This window comes from Balaenoptera physalus (assembly GCF_965194825.1).
Source record: "Balaenoptera physalus genome assembly, chromosome: X".
NCBI classification, from domain to species: Eukaryota; Metazoa; Chordata; class Mammalia; order Artiodactyla; family Balaenopteridae; genus Balaenoptera; species Balaenoptera physalus.
In genome coordinates, this window is record NC_138903.1 from 29065347 (window position 1) to 29091120 (window position 25774).

A 25774-nucleotide genomic window follows, 5' to 3' on the forward strand; every position below is an offset into this window, starting at 1 on the left:
CATAGCATCCTATATGAAGTATTCTTGCCAAAAACATTTGACTTGTATCTTTTCAAGTTTCATCTAGACCCAACTTCCAGTTTAAAAGAAATACAGAAAATAGAAGGTAAATGGAATCGAAATTGGAAAAGAAGTAAAACTGTCATTGTTTGCAGATGACATGATACCATACATAGAAAATCCTAAAGATGCTACCAGAAACTATTAGAGCTCATCAATAAATTCAGTCAATTTGCTGGATACAAAATTGATAAACATAAATCTATTTCATTTCTATATACTAACAATGAAATATGAGAAAGAGAAATTAAGGAAACAATCTCATTTATCATTGCATCAAAAAGAATGAAATACCTGGGAATAAACTTATTCAAGGAGGCAAATGACCTGTACTCCAAAAACTATAAGACACTGATAAAAGAAATTGAAGACCACACAAACAGAAGGAAAGATATACTGTGTTCTGGGATAGGAAGAATCAGTATTGTTAAAATGACCATACTACCCAAGGCAATCTACAGAGTCAATGCAATCCCTATCGAATTACTAATGGCATTTTTCACAGAACTGGAAGAAAAAAAACTTAAATTTGTGTGGAAACACAAACAACCATGAATAGCCAAAACAATCTTGAGAAAGAAGAATGGAGCTGGAGGAATCAGGCTCCCTGACTTCAGACTATACTACAAAGCTACAGTCATCAAAATGGTATGGTGCTGGCACAAAACAGACATATAGACCAAAGGAACAGGATATAAAGCCCAGAAATTAATCCACACACTTACGGTCAATTAATCTACGACAAAGGAGGCAAGAATAAACAATGGAGAAAAGACAGTCACTTCAATAAGTGGTGCAGGGAAAACTGGACAGCTACATGTAAAAGAATGAAATTAGAATATTCTCTAACATCATATGCAAAAATAAACTCAAAATGGATTAAAGACCTAAATGTACGACTGGATACTATAAAACTCCTGGAGGAAAACATAGGCAGAACACTCTTTGACATAAATCGCAGTGATATGTTTTTGGATCTGTCTCCTAGAGAAACAAAAATCAACTAATAGGACCTAATTAAAAGCTTTTGCACAGCAAAGGAAACCATAAATGAGATGAAAAGACAACCTATGGACTTGGAGAAAATATTTGTAAATGATGCTACTGACAAGGGATTAATCTCCAAAATATACAAACAACTCATACGACTTAATATAAAAAAACAAACAACCCAATCCAAAAATGGGCAGAAGACCTAAAGAGACATTTCTCCAAAGAAGACATACAGATGGCCAAGAGGCACATGAAAAGGTGCTCAACATTGCTAATTATTAGAGAAATGCAAATCAAAACTACAACAAAGTATCACCTCACACCAATCAGAATGGCCATCATCAAAAACTCTACAAATAATAAATGCTGAAGAGGGTGTGGAGAAAAAGGAACCCTCCTACACTGTTGGTGGCAATGTAAATTGGTGCAGTCACTATGGAGAACAGTATGGAGGTTCCTTAAAAAAACTAAAAAGAGTTACCATATGATCTAGCAATCCCACTCCTGGGCATATATCCGGAGAAAACTCTAATTTGAAAAGATGCATGGACAGGACATTAAAAATATGATGTTATTTTCAATTTTCTTGAGCATGATAAACACTCATGGTTATATACAGCATGTCATTATTCTAAGAAGATGCATGCTGAAGTATTTAGTGTTTAAGTATAAGAGTGTTTATAATTTACATGCAATTGTTAAAACAACAAAAATTTGTGTGTGTATATTATTTCCTATATTACATAAAGGCAGATACTGGGGAGGTAGAGAGAAAGAGAAAGAAAAAGCATATATGGTGAAATGTTAATTGTTGAATCTAGAAATGTAGGAGGAGGAGAGGAGGGTATATGGGTGTTCATTATGCTACTTTTTTTCAACTTTTCTATATGCTTGAAATTTTTCACTAAAAAATGTTGGAAAAGAAGAATTTCAAGCAATATTTTCAATCCAGTAAAATTTAAATTAAAGTTGTTATTCCTCAATATATGTTAGTACAATTTTTGTCTTATCTGTGAAATGGAGGAAGTAATACCACATTCATCAAAAGAAAAGAGGAGAGAGAATCTCTTAAGATCATTTTTTATTGCTATGGGCAATGATTCAGAGATTCCTCAATTTAGGGATTTCACCTCCCATTATGCTGCTTCCCTCTTTCATTCAATCTTTCATAAACTGACATTATTCTAAGTAAAATACAGTTTCTTATGTTGTCAGCAACCCATTGCTTGAAGGCCTGCCCACCTACATTCCCTTGACTGGTACATCTCCTGGAAAACTCCAGGATAAAATAAAGGAATGTTTGAGGATGGTGACTACACCATCAAAAAGGAGTAAAACCATGATATTCGGTTGGCCAAAAAGTTTGTTCGGGTTTTTCCAAACGAACCTTCTGGCCAACCCAATATATGCGATTGAGGTCTGGGCAGATTAAACGAACAGCTGACTAGAAATAGTGCTGTTGTTTTAATGTTACGGACCCCTTCAGCAATCTGGTGAAGCCTGGGACTTCTCAGAATAATGTTTTTAAATCCAGAATATAAAATACATAGGACTCCAAAGGAAGCCAATTGTATTGAAATAGTTTCAAAACTATTAGAAACACAAATTTGTGATAAAGTAATGCTTGCTTGTTTATTATTAACACATTAATAAGATACTGTGGTAGATCTAATAACTACTGTAGTTTTGAAGCAGTGATAAGTATGAACCATATTTTGAGATATATGTAACAACTCTAATGAGATAGGAAAACATCTGTGATTTCACAGATACTGCTAGCATTGCTCTGGTTTGTTGCCTATATTCAAAATGCAAGGGGATGCTCAACTTCAGTTAAGAGGTTAGTGAAAACAAAGAGGTATTTCCCCCCATTCAAGCTCATGGCACCCCTTGAATTCTATCAGTGGACTGGAGGCTTAAGAGTCTTCATATACAGGCTTGCTTTGTCTTAACCTATGACTTTCCTTTATGGTCAACAGGTTTTCATTTGCATCTTCTTCGTTTACAAAGACCTTTTTGGTGGCTAAGCCATCGTTAAACTCATTACTATGATGCTTAAACCTATAGATGTTATCCAGTTCCTCTGCTTCATAATTGAGGCAACGGTAAATTTTCTATATTAAATTGCACAGCTAATTGACTATTTTATACTTCATTTACTTCCAACACAGACTAACCTTAATGGATATCCACTGCTATTTGAAATTTTCTGAGAATTTTCTTCTCATATTTCTGATAGCTTACATTTTCAAAGAAAAATGTTTAAGATTATGTAGCTATAAAGCTACAAATAACTTTTGTAGACTTTAATTGCTTAAATTATACACTTTTTTTCATCTGTGTACATGGACTATGAAATATTATCTATTTCCAACAGCTGTATTTAAATCCCACTGCAAACTAAGAATACTGTTGTCACCTTGAACAGTCATCTTATTTTTCACCTGTGCAATAAATAACTTCTATCTCCTTCTAACTTCTGCTTGGGGTGCACTGAAAGCATGACACTGATTAATAATAGTCTCATGTACAGCCCTCCCACAATTGTTAGGTTAAGTAAAATAATATTTTATAAAGAATATGTTATTTTTACTTTATGTGCTACTGGGTGCTTGGAAATAGCTGTGAGTGTATTTGTATAGAAATGACACTTATATTTTATTACTTTTTTACATTTCATAAAATTTAAATGATACAAAAATCCTGAGTATGCCACAAAACTGATCTCAGTGGAAATTTAAATATGCTAACATTTATTTTTTAAATGTATCATGAAGTAGACAACTTTAAAAGCTGAGTTAAAAAAAAAACTCAAGGAAGCTGATCTTGACTTTTTAAGGAACAAAAGTGCAATAGTTAATGTAGGTCAGAATGTTTAAATGGGAGAAATTTTTTCTAACCAATTACAGCCAAATCCCTAGCTGTAATTAACCTACAGTTTGTGTAATACTTCACAACAGAGTCAGCATACACCAACTTCTTATAAGCTTAGAAAGATCTAAAATTTTAGAGCTTATTTGGTGAAACAGGTATATTGCCCTATCTTCATTTATAAGTTATAATTTGCATTTAGAAGTCAATAACCAATAACAAGAATTTAAAAATCCAGGTAAGAAGTTATAGAAAATATTAACAAGCTTTACTCAAACATTATATGAGTAAGGTATTTCAAAATGAGAAACAATACCTTGTATACAATAACGAAAAAATAATCCCCCAATCAATTTAATACACTTTATGAATTCAACATATTCTTATACATGCTATTCAATTTTCCTTAATCTCCCCATTTCTTAACATCTTATTTTAGACTAGACTGGGTCTGGGGCAGAAATGATGTTATACAGGTTTAAACCTGCCCATAGTGTAAAAATATCAGTTATTTAAATAATGGGATAGTTGTGTATTTAATAGAAGGATTTCAATTTTGGGGGGGAAAAAAGTGTATGACTTTCCCAAGGAAGCAATTTAACTACAAAGTTTGGATCTTTATTTTATGATTATATATATAATATATAAAACAATATATATTTTGTTTTATATATATATAAAACAATATTTTCTAAACCAAGATTTAAAATAAAAATGTTTTTAGATGATGCTATTATTTTTAACTTTAGCAAGATTTGTGTATGTGTGTGCGCACATGTGTGTAGATTAACTAATGCATTCATTTTGTACAGCAGTATGAATTGTACCTACTTTCTGAATAATGCAACATGAGCAAAGGTGGCCAGAGGAGGTGGGCAATGACAATGGACGTAATTCCAAAATCTTTCTAACACATCCTCACCAAAGACGCTCATCAGTGAGTTGTTCTAGCTTTCTGAATATTAAAATCCACCTATTATGTAGATGATAGGTAGGAAGCAAGAGCTTGGCAGTAGAACTGAGTTTTCATTGTTCATAACAATAGTCTCATTTGGTAAATAACGACCAAGTCCTCCCTTATGAAACAGGAAACATTCGCAACAACTGGAAGCATAATACAAAATCCTGTTTATAAAAATATCTATGTTTTCCAACTGCAGCAGCACACACTTGGCTTTCTGTGCTTTCGATACATTCCAAGGGAAAGTTAAATGATGACTGAATTCAACACTAACCTTTCTCAGGTTTTGTTTTCCTCTCTAGATCTGAACGTTTTCAGCCCAAGTCCCTCTTCCAGAATGTACTAAGAAATGTAGTGGAACTAAAAGGTAAATATGACTATCATGTTTTTCAGCATCATAAGTCACATTTGTAGCTGTTAAAAAAATCTAGCCAAAGAGCAGTCTTTCCTACAAAATGGTCATTTATAACTTCCCTTTCTCATCTTCTTTAAAAAATAATTGAGACACAGCTTGTTTAAGCTAGAATAGACTGAAGACATTCATATTTAAACAATCACGTGTGATTTTTAAAGCAAACTTCAAAATTTAAAACAGTCAAAAAGCACTGCCTATTTAACTAGCAACAGCTACATATTTTATTATTCTAGAAAAAGAAAGAACAAGTTCACTATTGCTATTAACTGCTGATGGGCTCCTTAACGTTAGTGCCTTTCACCCTGGTTATAATCTTTCACAAAATCTTTTTTTTTTTCTTTTAAGGGCAGCTTAAACAGCTCCGCTAAAACTTTAGAATTCCTATTTTATCTGTCGCCCTACCTCTTTTTTCTTTCGGCCAGCTGTTTGCAGACCTCCTGCCACCGCAGATTCAGGCTTCCCAATTTTTCTTGTAGAATACTGGCATCTGTTTTTGAGGACTGCTGAATTATTTCTTCCCCATTTGCATTCAATATTCTGACAACAGTTTGCCGCTGCCCGATGCCATCCTGGAGTTCCTGTGAGATACCAAAAAGGCAAAACAAAAATGAAGCTCCATGTCCTTTTATTTGAGAAAAGATTAAACAATGTGCTACCACATGCAGTTCTATTGGGAGAGAAAGAAATAAAAAAGCTCCATGTGAAATTTTCTCTATGAAACTGACATGCCCATATCCAAAGGATACAAGACAGAAAGACACCTTTTATGTGTCAGTAAAAAAGCACCCTCTCAGTTCAGCTCGTTTTTATATTTGTAAAGCCTGTCAGCTAGAGGATGTTATAATGTCCTACAAATCAATTAGTTGGAAACCTTCTCAAGAGCAAATTCGATTTCTTGTCCCCACAAGGATATTCCATGTTTAATAGTCTATGAAGTGTTGTAAAATTTAAACATGAAGAAAGTATTTAGATTTCTTCGAGACTGTCAATATGAGAGGTGAAAAAGAAGAAACATAGTGTAGCCAGAGTATTTTTTAAAAAGCCTCGAGATATTTAAACAAAAATTCATTACTATACGAGAAGGAAATTTATTTCAAATTCTGTTTCCATCAATGAATTTTGCATTATAAAACCACATAAGGCTGAGAGTTAATTGCTTTCAGGGGCAGCCTATCAAGAAATCCCTAAGGTACAGAGAAATTTAAAAGTAATCTATAGCCACCAGAACATTTTTATGAGTCATTGACGGTGTCAAGCTTAAATATCTCTGCTTTTTATCCTAAATGAAATTTTAAGAGTAGAGTGTCAGAAAAATAGATCTTTTAAAAAAGACTGTTACAACCAAATATGTATTAAAAATGCCTTTTGCCGTTAAATAAAAACGGCACTCTACCTTTTTTTAAAAAAAAAGGTAATCTAGAATTTGTAAGGCAATTACAACCCATTACTAAATCTGAAGTTTAGAAAATGAAGTAATATAAGAACTTGAGATATTTACCATATTTCAACCTAAAGGACTCACAGACCCTTATGTATGGATGGGATAGTCATTATGCAGACCACTTTCCAGTACATGTGATTCTAATTACATAATATTCTTACATCCCTCTGTCCCAAGAGCAAGTACATACAAACTCCATTACCTGCTTGCCAAATAAATAAATAAATGCCTGTTTTCTAAGACTGGGTCAAATCTCCTTTAGATTCTCATTACACATAAATTTCTTGGGTTTTTGTTTGTTTGTTTGTTTACTACTTTCATGTATTATTATTTTGAATACTAGAATTTTTGGTAGTATGTCTTCAACAGTTAAAAGACTCACTAAATCCGCAAAAATGACAACAGGCCATTATTCCAGGAGCACAGTACCTCACAATGAACATAAAACTGCACAGTCACTGAGCTATTCGTAAGCTTTCCTGACCATACTCTCTTGTGCATGAGATGTGCTCTAGTAAACACGTGATACTTCCTTGCAGCTAGTTGACTTCACTTGCATCACACTCTTTAACACCTGTTCAGATCACTGTTGCATGTGACAGTCATTGCTTAGTAACAGGTAGCCCCATTCATAACAAACTGTGTCTATATTATACCATAAATTATTATATTTAATTATAATACCATAAATTCCTTGAGGTCAGAGATTGTGTCCTATATACAGTCTTGTTCCTAATGCTTACTATAACATCTGGTTCATGAGGGGTTTCAATAAGTATCCACTGAGTGAATGCATGAATCTATGAATAAAGGAAGCGGAGGAGGAGAGGAGGAGAGGAAGGAAGGAGTTCTCATCATTGCCAAGGTATTATTAGTATTAATACTGATCACTGAACCTCCTAGAGATTCAAAGAAATAAGTACAGTTTTCTAGGTTTTAGGCAGTGTATAATCTAGCTGACAAGATTAGACATATTTGTGAAGGATAATTTGTTACACTATATACAGTAGAATAGAGAAAGCAAGGTGCTCAATAAATGATAGATCAGAAGGGGGAGGATCTTAGTGGAAGGATGAAAAGGAGATAATTTGGGGGATAATTTGGAATTGAAAGAATAGGTAGGCCTTAGGGACATGCAGGGTCGGGGTGGTGGGGGGGAAGGGGATGGCAGAAGACAAGGCCTATGGTGTGCAATTTTTGTGATCTGATCCCGAGTATACATTTGGGCTCTATGTCACCGTATGAGAGTGGAAGTTTAGGGAGAGGTGTAGCCCTGGATTAATATTGGGCTTGGGCAGAGAGGACCTTGCTTTTCATTAAAGACTTTGCAATTCGTTGGAGAGCAACAGAAAATGACATAAGTACAGGCGTGTCAGAGCTAGAGCTGTGTTCCTAGGTAATTCTGAGGCAACGTTTAGGCTAATGTTAAGGCAGGGACACAGGTAAAACAGCTAGGACAGGAGTCTGCGAGGTAGGTATTGGGGCTAAACCTAGAGTTTAGACAATGCACCAGAACAGAAAGGCAAGAGGTAACATGAACTGTTAAGGCAGAATCAACAGGGTTGGAGAACTAGCTGGATCATGCAATCATGAATGACTCCTGAAATGGGGAAACCTTTGCCGAAAACACCAAAGTCAGGGAAGCTGTTAGAGGAGAAAGATTATGACTCTAATTTGTATCTCCAGTGGTGTCCAATACCCACGACTGTTAGAAATACTTTTTAAAAATGCATGGAGCACCTATCAGATGTGTACTATAGCACTGCGTCTCAAACTTTAATGTGCACATCTCCTAGAGATCTTGTTAAACTGCTGATTCTGATTCAGTAGGTCTGTCGAGGGCCCCAAATTCTCTACTTCTAACAAGCTTCAAGGGGATACTGATATCGTTGGTCTGGGAACAACACTTTGAGTAATAACATGATAGAGTAAATGCCTTCTGGATCTTTGTTAAGGAATCAAAGAATTCTTGAGGCTAGGTTATAATGCTATAAACTAAAGCTGCTTCAGAATTTTCTCTCAGCCCCCTTGCTTTGTATTTTTGATCTTGGCCCTTCTACTTCATGGCTGATGGCTACAGTGACTTTTACAATCCAATTGTAGAATCAACAAGGGTTTTATTATTTCTATTTCCCAGATAAGCGATAGAACTGAGTAGCTAAGAATGAAGCAATAATTTAAAATTGTTAGATCCAAATCTCATTTATACAGAGTCCCAAATCAGGGCCTTCAGATTTTTTTTTAATTTTGTGAAAGAAGAGCTTGTTAAATAGTGTACTGCATTTGTGTGAGATTTTGTAATCGGGAGAAGTATTTATAGTGTGTGATTGACATGAGGAGAATTTTCAGTAATAAAGCTTAAGACGACAAAATAATGGATCAAAACAGGAAGTAAAAACTTGTACATGTTGTTTTACAGTTAGTCTCTGAGCCCAAAGATAAAATTTGACTTACAAAATTAAATGTAAAGCCTCAATCAACTTTATTCACTTAGTGAAAAACAAATTAATTTTCATTCTATAGCTTCTAAATATTTTAAGTACTAAATTATTCACTACCAGTGAACTTCCCAAGCTTTGATATCATATTAATGTTCTGTTGTCATAGGCATCCTTATCTATTTCTCTGGCAATTAACATCTAGTCTTAGCTTTGGCTAGAAAAAAATCATAATTAAATTGATTAGATTATTCATCATAGTTAGAAAGCTTATTGTGTTTTGATTCCAATATTAAAGCATCATTCTTAATAATGACTGCTTATCAGACTCCCCTAGGGAGCTTTTTCAAAATATAAATATAAAAGTCCAGAATTCCACTGTAAACCAACTGGATCAGAATCTCTGCGTGAAAGGGGACAAAGGTGCATAAAACAGATACACTATTAAAGAAAGGCAGGCAAGAAATACGTGGAGCAGACGGGGCATGTTTCAGAGTTACTGCATTATTATTAACTTCTTGTATGCTTTTTAAATTGAGAAATGTTCCTAAATTATAGAAAGTGACACACATATCTAAGTCTTCCAAGTCTGGTCAAACTGAGGGAAGAGAAGAAGAATTATAGGCAAGGAAGGAACAGCTATCAATAGATTTTTATAGAGGGAAAAATATGAGACAAAGAAACTAGTACATTTTATATGAAAACATTGCGTAAGTTTAATAAGTATATTTGTAAAACTTTCCAAAACTGTATCAAAACACAATACCTGGAAAATAAAATGTGACAAATGAGGAAAAAGAAAAAGCTAAGAAGCAGTTATGGGAAATTGTACAATGACAAATTGGATAAGCTATGTAGGAGATAAAGAATTGGCAAAATATCACAAACTAGGTGGAATAGGAAAAGAGACGAGACAAAAAGTGATTGGGAGAAAAGATAAAGACTGAGGGAAACAGGAGAGAGAAAAACAAACCTTCACTGAACAAGCAGATATGTCAAAAATCCAATCCTGTGATTTACTGGTAAGTCTGTTAATGTTTTATTTTGAGACAGATTAATCATTGCCTCAGTTTACTCATTGGTCAAGTGAAAACATGTAATAATATGAACCCTCTAGAGATTTGTGAAACTGCCAGGTAGAAATTTATGGTGCAATTTCATAAAAAAATATGATGCACTATCTTTGCCACTGTTCCTCTTTGTCAGTCCCTAGGACTCAAGTAAGAGTCTGAAAAATTGTTTCTGGTCATTTTCTCAAAGATAAATTGGACACGTTTGTCTCTCATGTTAGTTCTTAGACTATACAGTCATGACCATCTTTAGAGGTTTTAACGTGCTCAGAAAATATCTTTCAACTTTTGTTAGATGATGCATTTTTGTAAGGAAATGGACACATACTTAGGGAAAACAGCAGACTTAGCAACAGGACACACTCAACCCAGCCCATTCATGGGCTGGGTGATTCTATCCTCGTGAAAGACTTGATGACCCTGTGAGAGCACCTCATGAGGATAGTGACAAGGACTGAAAGATGGCTAACACTGGGGAAATCCAGCAGTTTAAAAGAGGGAGAAAGAGAGGCAGAGTGAAAAAAAATAGTAAACACAAAAATAGGAAGGATTAGAAAAAGTGAAAAGTGCTAATTTTTTAGTAAAGAATGAAAGGTGTAGGAGGCAAGAATCAAGGTCCAGAGCCCAGAGTGAGGAGATCAAGAATGATGCCTACATATTTACTACAAGATTAAGTCCAAATACTAGCCTACCAGGCAAAGTGTGAAGGGCCTCTACAGCCTGTTCTCTCCTCCGCCTTTGCTGCTCCCCAATTCCAACTTTAACTCCAACTCCCAGGAAAACAGGATGGCTTTCTGCTTCCTCGAGTGTCCCAAGTTTTGCAGATCAAACTCATTGCTCAGCTTAAATGTTCGTCTTCTGCTGGGCCCTTGAAGAGCCGAGAGAGAGCTAAGTGCCTCACCTTTGTATAGGTATTTATAAAATATTTCTATTTAGTGTCATTCATTGGTAGCGTTCATGTCTATATTAGACTTTATAGCTAAGGATTAAGTAATACTGAAGGAGTTTTTTCTTCTTTCGACCATAAAATGTCTCCAAATTTGAACTGTACCTCAGATTCCACTTTTATCTAAGGACCTACAGATCTTTGATTTGTGATTTGCCAACTAAATCAAATCAAAGGGAGCAGGCTTCACAAATGATCAATCAAAAATAAAATGTACCTTTTTAGTCTGTTATTTCTCCTGGTCTCATTTGTTTTGCATTTCAGTAAACATTTATTGTGTCCCACTAATAATAATGCTAAAACAACATGTATGTTTTTGCTAGTTTGTTACAGGAAATGGAGGCAGCAGGGGGTCTGGTTAGATTTCATCTAGTACTCTTTTTTCCTGTGTAGTAGATGTGTTCGTTGGTACAATTCACTATCTGCTCCTGATAATGGTTGCTATAAAAGAATAATGAGAACTCCTCCTCAAACTAGAATTAGATTGTTCCTTTTCCAAAGCAAACATCCTGCCAACGAACTAAAGGAAAATTATGTACAGTAGCGATTTATTTTAATGGGACATTTACCTAATATCAAATTACAATGAAATTTCCTTTAGACGTGTTTATCTCATCCACATCAGTGATATATACATTCATTATTACCACTTCTATTAACGTGGATACCAAATGAATTCATCATAAAGTACTTTAAGTACTACAGGCTTTATGAGATTATCTCAGGCTTTTGTTTTCTTCCTTCCCCAAGAAATAACGCCTTGGGGGGGGGAAAAAACCCCAAAACATGCATTTCTCAATTTCAAGCAGATTCCAAAGGAATAAAACAGTATATATGTTAAATCTCTGCCTCTGGGGATCTGAAACTGAAGGCTGCACGTTAAACCTGTCCTCAGACATGTTTTGGCATTAGGACTTTAATAATTTGAATGCCTTTAGGTGGAGCACACATGCCTTCCGCTGCCCTCTGAGAGCAGTGGCCCTTGCTTTAAAGGAAACTGTGGTTATAAAGCACACAACTTTGCAAAGTTAATAGGTTTTACTTTGTTCAAATCAATGTTAGGCCTCTCTAGGTTCACAGATTTATTCAATCCTTCTTGGCTTCTAAATCATTCATTAGAACTTCAGGAGAACTACCTGGAAATATTTAAGAGCTGTTTTTCTCTCCATTTACTTAGATCTGTTAAGAAAACAAATTGACGTTTCTCTGATCAAAAGGAGGCTCTTGTCTCTGGCCATGCTTTCATTATGTGGTCCTGGTAACAGAACACATGACTGGAGGCATAAAATTCTTTCTACGTAATTACTAGGATAGTTTTAAAAACGTGAGATATCGCATCACTTAATCTCATTATCTAATCTCACTGGCTCTGAAAAGTTGTAGTTCCTGTTGGTACTTGCCATGTTTATCAAATATTTTCACCCACTGAGTCATTCATTGACTGAACAACTACTTACTGAGCATCTCCTATTGGCCAGGCACTATGCTAAGTGTTGTGTTCATCACTGGCCACAGTAGAAGGATGGATTGGAGAAGGTCTAGAGTAGAAATAGAGAGACCTCGTAGTTATCACTGTAGTTAAGGTGAGGAGAAATAGTAGCGTGGATTGGGGAGTCAGTGGTACAAGCAGAGAAAAGCTGATGAAACCAATTGATATTTGGGAGGTAGATAGATAGGATTTAGCCATTCAGTGGAGATGTGAATGAAGGAAAATACATCAACTGGGCAGTTGGAGATACTGGGCTGAACCCCAGAGGAAAAATTCGGACTGAAAATATAACTGCGATCATTACTGGCAGAGCTAAGTCTAAAATTTGTGATGTGGGTTTGGCTCTGAATATGGTTGGATTTTTCATTTTCATTGAAAACTTTATGGGTAACCTCAAAGGTAGCATTCATAATCCAAACATATTTGGGGACTCCCTGCATATTTGCATGAAAATTGCTACATAAGAAAGTGAGATGAGTAATGTCATGACTGGCCCTTGCTCTATCTCTACACTGAAACATTTTCTGTTCATCTGCTGGCAAAGAGATCAATCTCATGATGTGCATAATATAGAAAGTTGAGAGGCAGTACAATTCTCCATTTCAAAAAAAAGAGAGTATCGCTCTCATAAAGCTGTTTGTACCTACTTACCTTATATTTGACCCACCCACTGCTAAAAATCACTGGACAAAGATGAATTAAAATATACTCATGAGAGAATGAATAAGAGATCAGGAATTAAACTTGTCCCTCAACAAACTCCTTTTCTGTACTCAAAGGAATTCTATGTGCTTTAACTGTGGCATAATCTCTAAATGGTTGTTCAGTGTAGGTAAACTGTTCAATGCAGGTAAGTATTCTCTTCAGTATGATTCACTCCAACAAATAGTTAGGTTACTATTTTGTATCTGATACCTTTACAGTGATAAATAGGTTCGTATTTTCCTGTCAATACTCAGTTTCATGGCAGAGAGAACAGGAAGCAAATAACTACATACAACACTGTATTATAATGAGATTATGGAGATGATCTGTAAAAGAGACCAATTACTTGTGTGATTGTGTATATGATTGTGTGTGTATACATATATGTACCTAGGTTTGGGGAGATGATCAGGAGAAGAAACACAGAGATTGTGGTAATTATGATTATCAAAGTCTGAGGCACTGGACACAGTGCTGGGTACCGCTTACCTTAATAATAGTTCAATAAATATTCACTGATAAATTGAGCATAAAACTAGGCAAGATATGACAGTACTCTTGAATGGTTTCCCATCTGAGAAAGGTTAAAAGTAAAATTTTGAAATATATTCAACACCCTAGTATGGAAGAGAGACATTAAAAAATAATTGTGTTTCACTAAAGTCTCATCTCTTACCACAAATAACAAGTTATCAAAGTAAGGTTTAGTTTCTCAGGCCCCTGAGAATGGAAAGGCCCAGAAATAAAGAGGGATAAAAACAGATTCCTGTGCCTAACATCAATTAATTGATTTTAAACATTAGCTTAGATTACAGAACCCCCAAGACATCCACTAACAATCCACCTCTAAGCACATGTTGGGCATCGCTAAGCCTTATATGTCCCTCTTGCCAAGTTACACAGGCATTAAACACAAGCTACCCTTTTTTGTTAAAGCCTTAATTTCTGAGGTTAGCTTTCTTATTTTCCAACTCATTATCTGTTGTATGGCAATGCTTCTCTCCTTCATGGAATTAGATGAGAAGATGATAAAAAACAATTGTGTAGCTGTTGTTGACTGAGCACATCCTCTGGAAATCAGACAAATCAGGCACAAGAATGGATTCTCTCTGTTATTAACATATTTGTACAGTGTCAACAATTTGTACCTTGCTGAACTATATACAAACGAGAAGAACCTAAGAATAAAACAGCCAGGGGACTTAAGCAAGTCTTCTGTTAAAACTTCTGGAATTACTCATGTGAATCCCTAAAATACCAGAGATAGTTGCAAAAAGAGGTGGTGTTGACTTCCTTAGAAATCTAATTTGTGTAACGGAAAAGATTCAATTATCAAATGTTAACTTTTTCTAAATTTTTTATGTCTAGTGAAGCTTCCTTCTTAACCACTCCTTAGCATTTCGGCACATTTCCATTTGACTTAAACCCAAAGAAAGTCAAAGAAAACACTAAACTCTTAAATGTTTCTTAAACTCAAAGAAAACATTTTGAAGCCAACAATAACATCATTTTGAAACTGCTTTCTCTTGTTGATTTTACTCTTTATTTGAATGACATCTGTATTCTCCCAGTTACCAGGTTGCCAGTTCATCTTTGTTTTATCCCTTTCTTTCTTTTCCCCAATTCAAGTCTTACTGATCCTAACTGTTACACCTCCTGCCCAGTTGATTCCATCACTGTTACTTCCCCCTCCCTCGCTGGTTGTTCACCACATTTCACCTATGTTAGTAATACTTCCCCCCAACTGTTTTCCTTCACCGCTTCTCACATCAAAACATCATACGTATCCTTTCCAGATTAATCCTCCTGATGGGCAGTGCTGGTGGTTGATTCTCTGCTCAAACATACATACTGAATCCTCATTACCTGCTTAATGAAGCCCAAATAGCTTAGGTAACACTCAGAACCTCATAGTATCCTGGGAGAAACCTTTCTAGGCTTCTCAAATTGACTCTACAGTTCTTCATCCATGGACAACTCACAGTGATTCCTCGGCCATTCCCTAGACCTTTGCCATTCTCTTTCCTCCATCACAAATGCCCTGTTTCGACTTATGCAATCCTTTCATTTCAGTCCATTAGACTATGAGCTCCGGGAGACAGAATCATCACTGTTTTTCTCACTCTAGTGCCTAGCAAAGTGCCATCTACATAGTAGTGCTCAAAAGACGTTTGTTAAATGGATAAATGAAAACACACCCCAAATACTATCACACTTACGAATAAAATTTCAACTAGAAGTCATCTATCCCGCAAAATTCTACTGCCTATCAACTGTAGGATGTCTTTCATAGTCTATATAAAATTAAACATCCTTATTTTGGTTGCAAGTTTATGAGTTTCTTTAGTGCAAGGACACTGTTTCCTCCCTTCCTTCCTTCCTTATTTGTTTGTTTATTTATTTAAGCTGCCTTGGGTCTTCGTTCCTGCTCTTGGTCTTTCTCTAGTTGAGGTGAGTGGGGGCTACTCTTCGTTGCGGTGCACAGGCTTCTCATTGTGGTGGTTTCTCTTGTTGCGGAGCACGGGCTCTAGGCACGTGGGCTTCAGTAGTTGTGGCACGCAGGCTTCAGTAGTTGTGGCTCATGGGCTCTAGAGCACAGGCTAAGTAGTTGTGGCGCATGGGCTTTAGTTGCTCCGTGGCATGTGGGATCTTCCTGGCCTAGGGCTCGAACCCGTGTCCCCTGCATTGGCAGGCAGATTCTTGACCACTGTGCCACCAGGGAAGCCCAGGACACTGTTTACTTTATGTTTGAGTTTTCCACCACATTAATCAGTAAAAGTTTGTTGGCTACATGACTAAATGAATAAGCATATTACGTGTGGTAAAAATAATGATTAAATTATATTTCTGTATTTTAAAACACCTAGTAGGCTTCTAAGCAACAAGTTACTGCTGATGGCTCTGAAGAGGCAATCTTCAGCAACTAGTCCAAGAAAATTAAAATGTTCGGCACTTCATATTAGTGACAGGGATGTCCATGGAGCAGGGCTTCTACAAAGGCAATGTACCACTGCCCAAGCAGCAACACTGCTTTGCAATGGAGTCTTCAGAGAAAATTTTTTAAAAAGTAGGGAAATGTCTCTGTCATTTCCAATTTCCAAGTTATATCAATGACCTCAAAATATTACTTTCACCCAATAAGAAGGCAAATGATCTCTGTTCATGAATGGCCAGTGAACACATGAAAAGATGTTCAATATTGTCAGTCATCAGAGCGACGCAAATTAAAAGCACAACAAGATACCACTTCAAATCCCACAAAATGGCAAAAATTAAAAGGACTGTTAAGATCAAATATTGGTAGGATGTAGAGCTAATGGACAGCTCCACCATCGCTGGTGGGAGTATAAAACGGCACAACCACTTTAGAAAAGTGTTTTGCACTATCTTATAAATTTAAACATTTGACTCAGCCATTCTATTCCTAGGTATTTACCCCAAAGAAATGAAAACATGTGCTCACAAACAGACTTGTACACAAACATTCATAGTGTCTTTATTCATATATCCCCAAACTGAAAGCAGCCTGAATGTCCATCAACAGAAGAATACACAAAGAAATTGTGGTATATTTATGCAATGTGAATATTAACCAGCAATAAAAAGGAGTGAACTATTGATATACTCACAACATGGATGACTCTCAAAAGTAGTATGTTGGTCAAAATAGCACATACTGCACAATTCCATCTATATGGATTCAAGAACTGACAAAACGAATCTATGGTGATAGAAATTATAACAACAGGTGCCTATAGGGAGTAGGAATTGACTGGAATGTGGCATGAAGCAATGGAAATGTTTATTTATTTTTTTTCAATTGAGGTGTTGGTTTTATGAGTAGAATCACTTGACAAACTTAAATTGAACACAATATCTTTGTTTCCCAGTTCTTGGGACATCCTTCTACACTTCCTTATTTATCTGCTACAGTCATACAGAGCAAGAAAGCATAGAAAATAAATGAAATGGCAGAATCTGAATATTAAGTGAAAGTGTCTTGAGAGACTGAAATGAAGAACTAAATTTAATAGGTTCAAATTTTATATAAGAATAAGCTTTTTCTCCCCTCCCAAATAAATCTGTTTTATGTTTTATAAATTTTACTTCTATTAAGAAATAAGAATAATATCACTTTCAAGTACTTATCTCTCCTCACTTAAACACTACCTTAGCCATGTTAAGAATGAAGGTTTCTAACAAATTTAACTTCTCTCTCACTTCACAAAGCACATATATCAATAGATGTTCCTTATACAAGAAAAGAACTAAGAAAGGCTGATTGCCAAACCTCTGTCATTTGCAGACAGAATTTAAGAGAGTTCAGAAGACTGATCAGGTTATATGGGGACAGACTTAGTGAACCATCAGGGATGTTATACTATTTTTTTTATCCCTATATATGACGATCGATTTGAACAATCGTTAAGACAAGTAAAGTGGCATCCATCTTCCAGGAAAGTGTGTATATATATATATGTGTGGTGTATTTATTAGATTAAGAAGGGGGAAAAAAAGCATAGTGATCCCATGATCTTAAATTTTGAAAGAGAAAATGGCTCAAGAAGCCTGTGAGACTTTCAAAAATAAAATTTTGACAACATAATCGCGAATAATCCCAAAGAGGTCTTAAAAAGCAGTGTGGTGTTTAACAAGATGCATGCCACCACACAGGGGATCCTAAACGAGCTCAGATTCTAAAAGTGTATCAACACGGGATGAAATAAAGAGATGCATAGCTGAGGGCAAATACTATAAAGAACAATATAGAAACAGTGAAGAACAGTTGAGCCTGGAATTGAGCAAGACTTGTGATGATGTTAAAAAACAACATCCAGGGCCTTTTCACTTTCATTTGGAGAAAGAAGAACCAGAAAGAGATAGGGTCACTGATTGGGGCAGAAGGGGAAGGTGAGGGATAGAGATGACACAGAAAGCAGAACTGCTCAGCTCCTCTGCTTGTCTGCTCTGTCAGGGACAATGTTCATCAGACTGGAAAAGGCATAACTGCATGAGAGAAATGAAGTCCAAAATAGGTGAGGGAGTTTTAAAAGAGCACCTTGCTGCTCTAAATGAGCTAAAATCTCTGGCCCCAGACCAATTATATTCTGGGGAAATGAGAGAACTTGCCCAGTATGGTCCTACCCTGCTGTCAGTGGTCTTTGAGGAACTATGTTATCACTGGAGATGAGCAAATGTCATCCCAATTTTCAAAAATGGGAAGAAGTCAGTGCAACTGGTTTCCATCTATTCCTGCTAAAGAGCATTTCTGGATGACTGAACAAGGCGCAAACAAATACTCATTAGCAAAGACAACGTGAGGCGGCTCATTTGGGTTTGGATGACAACTTGTTCTCACGGTGGACATGCGTGCCTGTGTTTGTGGTTTAATCTCTTATGCAGTATGAAAATTGAATTCCACATTTCTAAGCAATTTAAAATAATTTCTTTCTTCAGCTAATAAAATTGTCCCCAGTTGCTAAAATGAAGTAACCCTGTAAATACTTCATTGTATTCTACAAGGTGCAGCAAAATGTCCAATTGCCTACCACCTGAACAAATTCGAGGACCTTTGGTTAATAATGAACAGAGACAACGATCTGGTGTATGAACCACTCTGTGTATTTGACATGGCAAAAATATGTTTTCTTTACACAAGAATAGAACAAGAGGAAATAAGATTCAGGGACACTGAAGAATCTACGTAGGAGGGCAATTTCTGAAAAGAGAGGCATGTTAGAGTTAGACTAGATGAATTATCAAGAAAAATGTTAAATGTGATCTCTGGGAAATGAGATTATTAATGATTTTTACTCTTGGTTTTCTTTCATCATTTTGAATGTATTTTTACAATGAAAAAGTATACTTTTTCAATCAGAAAGACAGGTTATATTCATTTGGAAAATTAATATCAACTCAAACAACATATTTTATCTGGAATTTTTACTTAAGAGGGAGAGCACACAACATAGCCTTTCCCATTGCTGTATTTTAATTATTCAAATGCAGTATTTCAAAATAAGGTTATCTCATTTTATCTACTAAGATTGCAGCACTTGTAAATATAATTCACTATATTATTTGCTCAAGTAGATACTATTAAACTTACTTAGGAATACAGCCATGTATAGTGGACAAGATACACCTCAAATTGTAAATGATAATTCATCACATCTCAAATAATGTCATTAAGTTCCTCTAATATCAATATCATCATTTCACAGCTCTCTTTAATGGTATTTTTCTACATATTAGTTTAGAATAAATCAACGTCTACCATGAAAATCCAAAGGAAAAGCATTTTTTAAACGTTCCATAGGTCCAGTTTACTTGATGCCCTATGAACATGCTGCCTTTTATAAAAACTAAGACAAATACTCAAGTGAGGACAACTTAGAATTATAACAGCAAACATATTTTAGGAAAATAGCTGGAAATGGCTCTTATCTTGTTTTGACATTCAAAATAAACAGCTAATAAGGACTGTCATGATTTGGAGGCATTTCCTCAAACTCCCACTCTATGCCACCCTTTTCCCATACCGATGTTCCTTTTTCTTATCCCTGACCTTAATATAAAACTTTCGTGTGTATCTCGCTTGTTCCATTTTTTCTATTAGTATTTCATTTTATAGTTTGAAGTTTTGTTATACACTGTCTCAAATCCTTTGTGGATTGTAGGAGGGTATAAATCAATAAAACCTAAAACTCAATTTGTTCCTTTAAAATAAGCACTTTAAATGTTTAATCAGTAAAGACAAACAAAGCTATCTTTGTATTTTACATTTAAAGCATTATCATATTCTCAACGTGGAAAGAAAGTTGTTAAAAAAAAAAAAGAAGAAAGATGGGGGAAGAGGATCAATCTGAGACATTCACAATACATTCCAGATTCAGCAACAACTTAAGTACCTACCTACTCATTGCTCCCAGTATGATCCTTTGCTCAAACCAGGAATGTCATTTATCATATAGAAAATTGTGTCAAACAGGTGAAGATATTATTAACACTATGCTAAGAGAATTATTACTATTATCTCATAGGGATAATATATTACCCTTACATACTTTATAAAGTGCTATCAGATGATTATTTCATTTGAGACCCGCACAAATGCATGAGGTAAGCAAAAAATGTGTTACTATCCCCACATTAAAGATGAGGAATTGGAGGTGATGGATATGTTTATGGCATAGACTGTGGCGATGGTTTCACAGATGCGTATTTACTTCTAATATCATCAAATGTATACATTAAACATGTATAGCTTTATAAATATCAATCATACCTCAATCAAATAGTTTAAAAAAAGAAGATGAGGAACTGGGAGCTTAAATGGCTTGTCTAACTCATCCTACCAGTATCAGAACCAGGACCAGGCTCTAGATTATCACCACGTTTCATTGAGATTCCCCGTACTCAGTACTGCCTCTTTTCTGACTCAAGTACTTAGATATTACAGAGATATGCAGACACATGAAAAGTAGAAAATACACAAAATTGGGCAAATTGCACACGTTTAAATTATTGTGAACATAATAAACCAAGTTTTTCATTATTATAGCTCTTGGGAGAAAAAGCTTATTTTATACAGGTTTTCCTATTTAAAAAAACTATTTTGTCTTCCCATTTGATAGTGTTTGTATAATTAAATGTGATCATTAGGTAAAAAAACGTGGATCAAAATAATGAGAAAAATATCAACCCCAAAAATGTTTGAAGCTGATTTAGAGAGGACCACAGCATTCCTAGATCGGATTACATGTTCTTGTAAAGCTGTTATATTAGAATGTCATGCTGACATGATTCTTGATAATGTATTTAATGGTTAAAATATGCATCATGAACATTTGTGTAGAGCTCATTGCATCTAATTTTCTGTTTCCTTTGAAACAAGAAGGTGAATGATGCAATTGTGGTATTTTTGCTGTTAAACTTAATGAAAATTCTGTCCACTATCAATCAGATGGATCTTTTTTTTGTTATCCAAACAAATATGCTCAAGAGCAATTTATTTTTATTGAAAAGTCCTGTACTAACATGATGAAAAAATACAAACAAGGCTCTAATTTCTTTCAGATGCACTTGCTGGCAAGGTACACACTGTTGCGTAGGGGACGCTTTACTCTTACATTTATATTATTGATGTTATATGGACAGACCAGGTGTTGTACAAATGGACACGTTTTTAAACGAGCATTTTTCAATAAATAATATTGGCCAATCTTCAGAAATGAAAATGTGCACATTATCTTTTTCTCTATAAAAACAGAAGGTTGAATGAGGCTCATCTGAAATGTTGCTGCAATTGAGTGATGTCTACCTAGGCCAACATTTGTGTGGGATGATTTGTTTCAATGTGTTCTTATAGTAATAGGTTATACTGTGACGATGACAGGTCAACAAACCTCACACATGCCATAAAAACCAACGATATAGGAAGAATAATTTCATTTTGTAAGGATTTAAAACCATATTTCATTTTGAAGATCACCCTAAGAGACAGAAACAATGTGAAAATGTGGTAATAAGTCACTATTATTTCTTTCAAAAAGAGAATTCACAAAAATAGAAGAAATCAGAAGAGGCCATAAACATGAACAAATCTATCTTCTACTATTCTTAGTTAAGCATATGAAGGTTATTTGGTTGAAGCTCTGCCATTCGATACTGAAAGCCAAAAACAAAACTTCTGCATGATGATTTAGAAATCTCTGAATATAGCAATGCATTCTCTATTTACCAATTAGGCAATATTAAAAAAGAAATGCCCCACTCCTCAACATGGATGGTTATGTTAAAAAAATTGCTTTGAAAAGTCAATTGTATTTTTTTAATACGAAAATCAACATTTAGTTAAATAGTTATGTTGCCACTACATAACAGCCTTTGGGTAAGTGTGGATGAAGTTGAGAGAGCTCTCACGTGCTTAAATCCTGACATTGAGATTTTAATTGACAACCAAAATTATCTCTTTAGTTCTACATATCTAAATATACAGAAGTGAGAAATAAGGTAACCATTCATCTATAAGACTAGGATAATCAATTAATTTGTTCAGTAAGTTTTTATTGAGTGTGCTGCATCTTACATGAGACAGTTTCTGACCTCATGGCATTTCAATCTGGGCATAAACAAACAAGTATACACACACACACACACACAGACACACACAGACACACACACTGTGCTAAGCGCTATGAAAGAACAACACAGAACACTGTTAAAAAAAAATAGTGGAGGAAATGCCCAATAATTGGGGAACTGTTAGATAACTTTATTAGATGGCCTGGAAAGGCTTTTGTGAAGAGGTTATTGAAATGGAAGATGTGCAAATAATAATAGAGTTAACTGTTTATCCTGATAGAGAAAATAGAATGTGTGAATTTCCTAGTCAAGAAAGGGTTTGTAAATGTGTGAGTAAAAAGAAGCTGAAAGAAAACAAGAATGGCTGAAGCCACTTGGGTGCAAGGGAGGGTGGCATGAAATGAATTTAACTGTACAGATTCATGAACAAGAATGGTCACTACAATGACCAAAATTTAGAAACGATTCAAATGCCCAATAATTGGAGAATAATTAATTATTCATTTTGAGATTTTATTATATTGCCTTTTAAACTAAAAATGTATAATTAATGATTAAATGAAATATGAGGAAAATAGTAAATAATAGAAGATAAAATAGTATATGTAATACTATTCTACTTTTTTAATAGAAAAAAAATTCTGAAAAAATCACTGAAAGTTTGAAAGCAAAGTTCAAACCAATTAATGGCAATATATGGAGATAAAGATTATGAGTGTTTTCGTTTAAAAAAATACTTTTATGAGTTTTCAAAATTTTGGATGCTGAACTTTAAAAATTGTAGGCAAAAATAAAAATGAAACACAATCACCATAACACCTTTCTCAATATTAAAAATAAGCTTAAACAGAACTAAAACTAAAATGTTCTTTTTTTTTTTTTAGCATCTTTATTGGAGTATAATTGCTTTACAATGGTGTGTTAGTTTCTGCTTTATAACAAAGTGAATCAGTTATACATATACATATGTCCCCATATCTCCTCCCTCTTGCATCTCCCTCCCACCTTACTATCCCACCCCTCTAGGTGGTCACAAAGCACCGAGCTGATCTCCCTGTGCTATGCGGCTGCTTCCCACTAGCTATTTTACATTTGGTAGTATATATAAGTCCATGCCACTCTCTCACTTCGTCCCAGCTCACCCGTCCCCCTCCCCGTGTCCTCAAGTCCATTCTCTATGTCTGCATCTTTATTCCTGTCCTGCCCCTAGGTTCTTCAGAACCATTTTTTAGATTCCATATATATGTGTTAGCATACAGTATTTGTTTTTCTCTTTCTGACTTACTTCACTCTGTATGACAGACTCTAGGTCCGTCCACCTCACTACAAATAACTCAATTTCGTTTCTTTTTATGGCTGAGTAATATTCCATTAACTACAATGTTCTTGTGTGTATGTACACGTGGAGAAAAATACTCAGTGAGACACAATGTTTGAATCCTGTTAACTGTGATAGAGATGAGTGTCCATAGGTATGTGTGTGAAGGGGAAGGTCATCTACCTGTCCATTTATCTGTCCATGTGTCATGAGTATAAGACACTTGAAATAATGTTTGCTATTGAGTTATTATTTTTTTAAAAATCACTATTTAATCATTTATAAAGCTCAGCATGATTTGCCAAACAATTAAGACCTTATTTGTATTCATGAGTGTTGGAGGAAACATGTTGAAATACCCATATGGTAAAAAGGTTTAGCTGACCACTGCTCTTAAATCCATTTGCTTATGATCTTCTCTTGGAACTGGGAAAAATGGAAAGATCAAAACCGTATTCAAATATTGTGGTCTTTATACTCAAAAATCTCTTTGTTATGTCTATTCTGCCTTATACAAGTACACAATTGTTTTTAATAGAGGTGATGACAGTAGTAATAAAACCACTCCTAAGTATTCTGAAAAAAGAAATGTCAGGAGTAACTCTCACCTGCTGCCTATTTTCTAGCATGCGTCTAAATAACTTTTAAAAATCAGATATATATTGCCTTGAGAAACCAGTACACTAGATGGAAAATCAGACTCAACAACTTATTACATAGTTTTCCAAATTGAAGAGCAATTTGTGCTTGATCACAGAATGGCAGGTGATTGATTTGATACAACTCCAGAGAAGTTAAGATTTAGAAGACAAAATAATTTGTCCATTTATCAGTTATTTGACTTCGAGCAAGTCACTTGATCTTCAGTTTATTCATTTGTAAAACTAAAAGAATAATAATACTAGCACCTACCACCTAGTGTTGTTGTGAGGATAAAATGAGATCTTAGAGTGAGCACCCGGTTCTTACATTTTAATTTCTTTTTTTCCAGCTCCGTTATGCATGCTGCTAAAAATTATCTTCTAAATATTGACTTATACCTATATTTTCAGAAGCAGTTTTTATTATTTAATGTGAAATATTGGTAGAATTTTTTGGGAGTAGTAAATCAGCCTTAAATTACAAGTGATGATTACCTGCTGTCCTTATTAGCTCCTGATTTGATCCAAAAGCACTGCAGTATTGTATGTTACTCGTTGCCTTTTAATCAATTCTTAAAGATTTTGGATCCAACAAGGAGAACAACAAATGTTGAGGCAGCCAGATTTTCAGAGCCTCCTTTGCAAATAAATAATGCTTGGTTTTGATTTTTCGAAGTAACATTTCAGACTAAGTTTTCCCCCTCAGACGTGTTTGTACTGGATCAGAAAATTTTGTCCACGCCTCTAATAACAGTGAACGGGTTTTTGACAAGCATAAGGAATGTTTCTGGATCTGTTTCCTACTCCTGTGAAATGGCAAAATATTCGCTATATTATATAAAAGGGAAACTCAGCCCTGCACCAAGGCAATCACTTTCTGTCCTTAATAAGGAAAAGTAATGGTAGCAGGAACTAGGCCAAATGCCAGAGCCTGTTTGTATTGACCCAGCTTCTGCTATAGCAGGTTATATACATCTTTCCTGGGTAACATTCAGCCCATTGAAAGTGGCTTTCTTGTTACAGTGAATTACTATTATCATCAGGGCAAGTTTCTCACCACTGGCTTTTGACTATGGGGAGTCAAATGTCAATCAATCAACCCAACAAACAACAGCCACCAAAGGAATATTTGTTCATGTAATTATGCCTAGCTTTGGAAGAACTCTATTGTGACTGAAGAGTGGTGGACAGCTCAATTGATCTTTAATGCACTAAACAAATGCATTTAATTTTGGGGCGTCTTAGTAACTTTCACGTATAAAGGGCTCTAATAGTCTGCTCACGTTTTCTTCCCTCTGTATTTATATAACAACATTTCCATATTTAGTATGACTAGGTG

At 35.1% G+C, this 25774-nt stretch overlaps 1 protein-coding gene across 5 annotated transcripts in view; it reads right to left on the reverse strand.

The window, feature by feature from the left end:
* The window catches only part of DMD (dystrophin), a 2259822-nt gene that overhangs the window by 644652 nt on the left and 1589396 nt on the right, over positions 1-25774 (reverse strand). For all 5 annotated transcript variants that reach the window (XM_082446317.1, XM_082446321.1, XM_082446320.1 and 2 more), the window contains one exon: positions 5703-5878. In XM_082446317.1, coding sequence (XP_082302443.1) covers positions 5703-5878 — 176 coding nt within the window. The remainder of the gene's footprint in view (positions 1-5702; positions 5879-25774) is intronic.